General features: G+C 46.6%; 1 protein-coding gene across 1 annotated transcript in view; it reads left to right on the plus strand.

The window, feature by feature from the left end:
• LOC119458333 (mitochondrial basic amino acids transporter-like) overlaps positions 1-4591 on the plus strand; it is a 51906-nt gene extending 47315 nt beyond the window's left edge. The window contains exon 6 of the mRNA XM_037720170.2: positions 2989-4591. Within this exon, the coding sequence (XP_037576098.1) occupies positions 2989-3301 (313 nt within the window). The 3' untranslated portion in view covers positions 3302-4591. The remainder of the gene's footprint in view (positions 1-2988) is intronic.
• Positions 4592-9362: the final 4771 nt, after the last annotated feature.

Below are 9362 nucleotides of genomic sequence, written 5' to 3' on the forward strand. Positions count from 1 at the left end.
AGAGAGAGAATAAAACATTTATTATTGAAAATTAATAGCCGTTTTGTGGTTTTGTGGTCGGCAGAGAGATAAAGAAAATGAGAGCGAGAGAGATGGAGACGCATTCACGGAGCACGTCTGCTGGAACGCGTTGTCGGCATTGCAACGCGGTGGTACGCGGTGTCGGCATTGCAAAGCGGGGTCGGTGTTTCAAGCTGCGCTATGCAACGCGCAGCGACTACCGTAAGTCCGAGACGCGCGAACAGAAATTAACATCATCATGAATAATAAGACGAAAAGTTCGCGCGCACTTCCGTAAAATGCTAGGCTACGATCGCCCAGCTTCGCTGATTCAAGCGTTGCGCGTCCGGGTGCAAGGTTAGGCGTTTTTTTTTTTCGAGCAGATTTCTTTAATGTGCTTGCAAAGCTCGATTCATGAACGCGATTTCATTCTATACCACCATCGAGATGCGACAGTCTCGGCCGGAAATCTGGCCCGCGATTTTGTTCTCGGCAGCAGACCACCGTAACTACTAAGCCGCCACGGAGGGTTCGAAGTTACGAGATGTTAAAGAGTGAAACTTATATGCGACACGGGCCTCATGTACAGATGGGTCACCTCTATTGGTGCACCCATACTGATTACTTATGGAACCAGACATGGAGGCCTGCAGAACTTTTGTTTCACATATTACAGTCCATGAAACACGATGCGTGATTGGGCTGTTTTAAAGGCGTGCGATATTTGAAATTTTAGAATAACGAATGGAATGTTGTCCTGTTGGATTCGGTCTTCGAATCGATTCGTATTCAATTTGATTCACCTCTGGCGCTTTTTTGTTCGTAGTTGGTCTTAAAAACGCTATTCGTACACTTCTAGACAGTATAATATAGAGCAGGAACTGTCTTTTGTTTAATAAAAGTGCATCACCTAGAAAACCGACGACTTTTGCCCTAGAAGATAAATATTACTAGAGCAGGAGATGCACAAGAGAGTGGGATATTACAGTGCCGGCAGAACAGGCACTTACGGCTCAAGGCAAGCATCTTCGATTTTGACAATCCGACAATCACCACTCCAAGTCGCGGAAAAAACCGGCGACCGTGATTTCCGTATTCCGGTAAGCCCTTGTGATTATATGTAAATGTAAAGGACGAGAATAAAGTTGGTCGTCGAATACTGCTCGCAATCATTTTGTCAGCTGTTGTGTCGCACCGAAGCAGCAAAGAACTATTGCGTGATCGCTTTATTATGTAACTATACTCGCAAAGCTAAGGGCTAAGGACTTTCCTATTTTTCTGTGCACTGAATGCGTGCATCAAACTGCAGGGCCTGTGGGTGATTATAAGTAAGCGTATGCCACGAGTTCAGTAGCGCGTACTTTTGTCAAATGAACGTGGCCACTCAGTTATAATCACGATGCAGGTTGTTGGCGTATTAAGAACAATGTTTAGCTCTTCAGGTGTGGAAGTGTAGCAAATATCTTGCGACTGATCTACGTACGTGCAGGTCGTGGACGGTGTAGATTATGTGCAGCAGCAAACGTGTTGGTGTCGGCAATGAGCCGCAAATCTTCCGAATATCATTAAGGATATTACCTTCGGTGCTACAAGCTAGCAGAAGTACTCAGCAATATTAGTAAGGGCCAATAAGCTTTCAATGCGGCACAAGACGTTGAATTTCATCTCGTCAGCGTAATAATGGTTGTGCACGTGCTTGTCATTCGCATCTATACTTTCGCTCTCGTAATCTTTCTGCATCACACACCGCACTTTTCCCTCTTTGTGCTTCCGCAAGTGCGCAGTATAGCAAACAAGAGCTCGCTAGGTCAGGTTACCTCTCCATCTTGCTGCAATTTCTTTCTAATTCTCATATCCAGCTGCAGTTTTCGTCTTCCCATAGGAACACAACGAATCTAAGCTAGGTCATGCTACCGCTTCCCTTTCCTGGTGAGGAGCGTGAGCTGTCAAATGGTCTGTAGGAGAGAAGCGTAGGTGTTGACGGACCATACGCGTAGCTTCTCAAGTGTCGAAATAGAGTTAACGGAAGTATCGCCTCAATCCTTGAAGGTACCGTATTTAAAAGGTGTGAGGGGAAGCCAACGTCGACTTTTGAGCTCTTTGGACACCTCCATTTTTGACTTCCGACCTTGTGCTAGAACGCACGCGACTGCTAGTAAGCTTGGCATCATTTGGTGAGAGTAAAGTGAATTAAGAGCACATATTCGAGTCATGTATGCTTAGAAGGCCTAGAAGAATTTGTCAAAGCATACTTAAAACATTCCATCAGGAGGGAATGGTCATTTAGGGGCCAGTCAAAAACTTTCGTTGCCATAGAACAATATTCATTCATTCATTCATTCATTACTGGGTGTGGGAGAAGGAACTGTACGGTGAGCAATGATGGCCTTAAAGTTTGAAGTTTTAGCTACGGCAGTGCAGGGACCCTTGCAGTAGATGCTGAAAATGTCCACCACAGGCTTGAAGACATGTCTGCACACGCCGTTGCATATTGTTAAACAATTAGTAAATGGTTGCTGGAGTTATGTGAGCAATGTCCTGTTCAGTGGCTGTCTGTGGCTCCTGCAGTGCGTGAGCATTGTTCTCGTACATCCGTCCTTTGAGTGCCCCCCATGGACGTTATCAGACCAACTACAGGTCTTGATCTATTACATCGCGCGTGAAGCTGCGATGTCATTACCAGTTATCATCATATCTTTGTTCATTTTCTCACTGCACAGGCACTTTTCGGACAAGCACTATTCATTTACTTATTTAAGCCGCAATAGCAACTGCTACTCGTTGCAGGAACACGTTTAGACCATAGTGCAAAAAAAAAGAAGAAAATACAGGGACTACAGAAGAGAGATGTTGGGCCCGGCATCCTGCGTACTTCGTGCGCTTGTATTGTCTGTGCACCCTCTCCTTTTTCTACGTGTTTTCAACGTATCTTTTCCCTTTATTGCTGCCGTATAATATTAAAACCGCAATTTTTTTTCGCCTCTACAGGTACAAAGGTCTCTTGGACTGCGCCGTTCAAAGCTACCGCCAGGAAGGTCTGGCCGTCTTTACCCGCGGCCTCAACTCCACCCTCCTGCGGGCCTTCCCCACCAACGCCGCCATATTCACCGTGGTGACGTGGGTGATCCGGTTGTGCGACCCCGAGGCTAGGCCGGCCAAGGAGCCCGTCACGCATCTGGCCATGACGCAGCACCATCATCACTTTCACCCTCAGCACCACCACGTCGTTCACCTTGACCCTGAGCTTTACGTTAGCAGAGTCCTGGCCATGGCGTGGGACGATATACATTTTCATTTTTAAGTTTTTGCGCACGATTCAACCTGTGATGTCTTTTTTCGCGCTCAGAGTGCTAGGCCGGAATAATGTAGCGATTTTATTCTCATGGCTATTCCTTTTCTCGCTTCGTCAGTTGTCCGTGTGACGCTATGCCAGCGTTATCTCTATAATCGGACGGTTGTGAACGGGGTGTGAAATGAAAATAAAATCGAACGAGACGAATCCCTACATTAAACCAGCCCTATATAATATTTTACCACGTGATGGAAGCCTGCTTTATACATTCCAATTGTATGTCACTTCATGTGGGCGTGCTATGCCTAGCATGCTTTTTTAACAGATCTCTAGCGTTCTAGAGGTGCTATAAAGTAAAACAAGTTTTTAGAGTTTAGAGCGACGGGCCTACTTCGCTGTACTATTTCGCAATTACAAGCTCAACAGATTTCTTAAGGCTGTATTTGAAAAAGCCTGCCTACAAGTCGAAATTGTCCAATACATAAAGACAAAAATGAAAGACAACGTTCGCTTTTTGGAACGAGCCCGAATAGATTAAGAGGTTGCCTATGCAGTAACTGCGAATATTTCCATTCGAAACTGCTGATATTACGTTTACATCGTACGTGCAGCCCTGACTAACGTTGCATCAACGTTCACGTAAGTTATTCGTGATGCCAGACAGATTCCAGGACCGCGAAAACGAAATGGCGGCTTCGCATGCTGAAAACTCTTATATCAGGCGGTGAGCCGAATGGCAATACAATTACTGAATCAAATTATTGAAATTGGTCTATTGTTTATCTCTGAGCTTATCAGAGTAGCAGTTGCTATAGTGAAAAGAGTTGTAAAACTATGAAGGGTGAGCGGCAAGGAGGGTATGTGGAAGTGTTGCCCATGACTCTCTATTCCTTGCTGTGTCATGTTCCACCGCGCCAGGGAATGTACTTAAAATCAAACAAACCGTAGAACACTGTTTCAACGTGACATATAAAGTGGCGATGAAGTCAAAGTTGGAGCTGATGAATGGCGACAATGAAATGCACGTGCAAGAACTTTTGGTGCAATCCCTGCACGTACTACTGCCTATGTGCACCAAGACAGCTAAAAAACCGAACATGCGTCTAAACACATTTTTCGTTTGCCGTTGCTTATAAAGGCTAGATCGACTGAGAGCTACCATTGATACGAGAGTGTTTCAAAACATGTTATAAGCATAGGTGCATTGTTTGTCGACAACGCAAAACACAGCGTCATATACAAATATTTTCGCGTTGTCTTGAATGTCTTGTGTGCCCAATAAAGTAAATGTATGTGTGTAACATTCTAGACTCTGTCTCTCTCTTGCCCCTGACAGCTTCTATCGGTCAGCAGGAAACGTGGAAACAGACCACAGAGTCATCATCCTGTCCAGAAATATCATTTTTTGGGGTGCTGGAAACAGAGGGCAACAAAGACTCTTAAAAGGATTTACCTCCTGCGATTACCATGTCAGTTTCTTTCTTACTCTATAAGATGAAAAGACAGCTAGCGTTTCCAAAGCTTACTATTGCGATAGCAATTATATGGACACTTCAAGCTGATTTCTGCCATCGGCGTCTCCGTTGCCGTGAGGTTCCTATAAAGTCCAAGGGAGATAAAATCATTGCCCCGCGCCGTATGCGCAAGTGAAAGCGCGCGGGGGACGCGCGCTATCACGGAGAGCGAACACACGGCGGAAAGCAAACGCGACTTCCGTCGCGCGAAAGGCCGTGGGGGTATGGTAGGAAGGGAGGCGGGGCGACGCTGTGCTGCGGCACCAATGCGTATCTTGCAATCGGGCGCAAGGGGAAATGGCCACTCAATCTCCCACGCGAAAGGAGGAAAGCGGGAAGGCAGCGCGGGAGGGAAAGGGGGGGACAGCTTATACTCTGCCAACAACTCGCCCACACCGTCTCTTAAAAGCGATCTCCACACGGCTCTGACCTTTGTATGCGCTGTGCATTCGCCGTTCAGTTTCCTTTGAAGCGATAGACCGCACGAACCTTCGCTCGCTGCGGCGGCTGCGCTTGCTGCCAGCGTTTTTACAGTGGTTGTCTGCGGTCCTTGAGTGTGATCTATTCATGTTTGCTTGTGCGCGCTGACATCACGTTTGTTAATTCAGTTAGTAAGCGAATGTGTCCAAGTTTATGCAGCCGATAAAACTACTATCCCTACTCCGAATAGCTCTCTACTAATTTGCTATCGCGATTGATGCTTCGCCTTTCGGGTGAAACTGCGACATTTTATCAGCTGCTTCCGATTGTAAAAGCCGTCAGCGTAAGAATAACCGTGATCATACAAAAGACGGGGGGGGGGGGGTCTCAGGCAGGAGCCAAAGTTTTGACAAAGGGACTTGCCTTCGTTACACTTCATCACCGTCTTCTTGTGAACTTCTCTCTTATATGGACGACTGCAAAAGGGAAGCAAAAAAACCGTACTTTATTAAAAAGCACAACTGGAGAGAAGATTAAAAATTCCGGCAGAAAGCCCAGCACCACAGGCATGAAAAGGGATTTTTTTATTGAAAAACGGCACATGCCCAAGGACCCAAGTCGGCGCCAAAGGGGTTCATTGTAGAGGGGCAATTACCCAGTGTCTCATACCCAGTCAACCAAATTGGTCCAATGGCGACTTGGTTCTCTCAGCACAGCAGCACGATGATCTATCAATTAGAGCATGGACAACCCAGTGAATCAAGTTTTCGTGAAAGAGGTAAGATGCAGACAGACAAACATACATACCGCAAACTGGGTGATGTTTACAAAGGATACCGAGGGCGTTAAAAGAACATTTTCAGACAAGACAGAACCAAATGTTCAAGAAGCACAACGTAAAGACAAACAAGACAAAAGGGTCAAGAAAACATGGAGATGACCTGATCAAATGTAGGCGAACAAGAAAAGCCTCAGCTTGACGCCAAAATTTCCTTGACGAAAATACCAACATGGAAAGCACTAAAATCTAATAAAAAACTCCTGCCTGCTCATTAAGTAATACTAATACGACTGCCGACTAGTTCAATGGCTAGTTCAATGGCGACCCAAGATATCGTTGCTGAAGCATCGATGTGGAATCTGTAAGCATGACAGTGACCTGTGAAGGATGTGGCCGGGCAACAGACAGTTCGTGAACGTAATCTGTGCCATGGGATCACCATACTTTTTGGAGGTTCCTGCATTAATTACTAGAGACAACTCAGGCGTGGCGAGCATTCAGCCATCATGGGAATGATGGTTGGTACATGGATTTCTTATCATCGTGCTTTTGGCTTCAGACGTTCTTGTGGCTTTGTGTATTACGCTTTGTCTGCCTTAATTGGCTTAAATTTCAAAGCAATCTATACTTTGTGTAATGCAGAAGGCATTTAAAACATGCCACACGCATAAATTCATGCTAATTGCACCGGTTCCACTTGTCCATGCTTCAGTGGAGGTTTCGATATCGGGCTTCCTTGCTAGAGGTCCTGTGTTCGAATACTGCCATCGAACAATTTTAATATAATACATTTAAATATTCATAGAGCAGTTCTTTCTTGAAAATGATCAGTCTGCAAAGTTAGGAAGTTGTTTGAAGCCAGAAGAACGAAGTTCAGGTGCATGTACTAACCACCACTCCCATGCCGGCTGAACGCCCGGCTTGCAGTTGCAGCAAACACTGGCGTCCCAGTTTCCTTTAGTAAATGTGTAAAACTCTGTGCCAGACTTGCACAGCTGGATTCATGGAGCACATCATCACCCTTTACTCGACTTTCCTGCTGGATACAAGGCTTAGGGATCAATTATAACTCAGTTTCTATGCCGGAAGGAAAAATAACACAAATAAAATCAGCAGTGAGTAAGTGAATAAACTTTATTACAGCGTAAGCTGTTATGGGCTCATTCCAACAGCCGTTTTGTGTCGCGATGATGCCGCCGCCGCCCCCGCCGCGTAACCGCTATCGCTGAAAATGAGCAAAAAGATCCGGTCCAGGAATCGAACCCAGGACCGCTGCGCACGAGTCGGATACTTTACCACTGAGCCACGCAAGCGCTTGTGACCCTATAAAAGCAGACGCAGACGATCCGAGCCTCCGCCAGTATCCTGGCGCCATCTAGTTAAGGCGCAGACGACGAGATGATATTCACACCAGGCGCGCAAAAAAAATGCGATCCCCAGTCTCCACAAGTATGGTGGCGCCATCTAGTTAACGTGCCTGCAAACGCATCGTGTGCAGCTCGCCATCGACGCCCGGCGGACAGTTCAGATCGTTCTCGTCAAAACGAGGCGAAGAGACTCTCGCGAAGACCCCGGTGTGCGTGGTGCCGAAATTAGAGCTACTCTTGAGCCGCTCCACCAGCTTACGCTGTGACTGTGCTGCGTGTGCCGCGCAGGCCTGTGACCTTTTGAAATATAAGTTATTGAGCTGGCCTCATGTGAGGCTTATCTATGGTTCGGCGCCGTTGTTTCAGGGCTCCGCTGGTTTCCGCAAGCCTGTTGGCTCTTCTGACCTGGACGATCTGGTCCTCTAGGTCGGAGCTGGGCAGCAGTGCCTCCCACTGATCTGTGTTTGGATTTGGTACGTGAGGTTCTATGTTGTGTGTTGTACACTCCCGTGTTATGTGCTACAGGGTTGCTGTTGACCCGCACCATGGGCATATGTCCCTAAAGACAGATGGGTGTATCTTGGGGAATTTATGTAAGTTGACGAAGGTGCCTGTCTGCCAGCCTACGCAGATCGGTGGCCTTTTCAGTCTTTAGGTTTCTGTGGAGTGGTAGGTAGAGCATACGATTCCCTGTGTAGTAGTTTAATATCGTAGAGTAGTCGGTATCGATTTGGGTCAGGTCCTCTAGATACCTCGGATGTGTTGAGGGGCCCCGTAGTTAGCGCATCCTCGGGCCGCTCTACCCGCACGTAGATCCCATGTAATTCTTTCGTGTCCCGGTACCTATGTTATCGTTTGGATAAATTGTTTTGGTATTCTTCTTTGAGTTTGGTCAGGATCCGGTTAGCGCTTGTACCAACCTTTCCTCTTTGGAAATTCCTGCGTGCTGTTTGCGAATCTGCGAAGATTCACGACCTCACGATGACTGTGGGCGGTTATGCGTTTAGCAATGAATCAATATAGCGGCATAAGGCATTGCCACCGTCAAAACAAGGTGTGTTAGGCGCGTACTGCAGCGGCACTCCTCTTTCGCGCTTCGATGATGATGATAATAATTTACTGTCTAATCCCCTTTGAAATGGGGAGGTGACAAATAGTAACCAAGCCTGCTTGAGTTAATCAGGGGTGTTATACAAGCTTTTCATTCTAGCATTTTTGTACACATCTCCTTAGTAATTTCTCTCTTCCGCAAAACTTCTCTATCTGCCTTGTACCACTATCTATGGCTGTAAAGGAATCAGTCGTATCAATCTCTTCCCTGTTTTTTTTTTCACCAATACTCTAAACGACTCTTGCGTATCTCTACTGCTGACCGGTTCATGCTTCCGTCATTTAAATGCTTCTGGAAGGTGCACGCTACCTACTTGTCGCATTGGGTGATTCCATTCGCTATCCACAAGGATGTGCTGATTGGTCTCCAAGTTCTTGCTGCATTAGACACCTGCCTCATTTTGTTGCTAATATTGGCTCCCGTATGCTTTCGCCCTTAGGCAACCAGCTCGAGCCTCAAATACCAAGGTACTGCCCTTTGTGTTAGCGTACAGATTTTCCCTTCTAATTTCTTTCTTCCCATTCTTGTAAATCCGCATGGTCTTCTTTGTTTCCATTCTTTGCACCCAATTTGCTCTCTCTGTTTCTCTCACTTTTTTTTCCTTGACCCCGGATTGTCTTTTCACACCTTCAATTACCCTGCACTTGGTAGCCAACTTTCTTGACCTCTTCCTCCATACTATGTCCACGCTTTTCCGGTAATAACCAAGTCACACAAGGCGCCATCTAGCGGGGCCGCCGCGAAGCCTGCGCGTGGCCTCCAACATGCATGGCACGCTGGCGCGTGCGAACGCCGAGGAATGCATCATACGGCGGCTGAGCTCGTCTCTCGCACTTCTTTTTGGATACGCTGCACCATGTAGTAGAAATGCCGAAAA

Source organism: Dermacentor silvarum, chromosome 7 (assembly GCF_013339745.2).
Source record: "Dermacentor silvarum isolate Dsil-2018 chromosome 7, BIME_Dsil_1.4, whole genome shotgun sequence".
Taxonomy (NCBI): Eukaryota; Metazoa; Arthropoda; class Arachnida; order Ixodida; family Ixodidae; genus Dermacentor; species Dermacentor silvarum.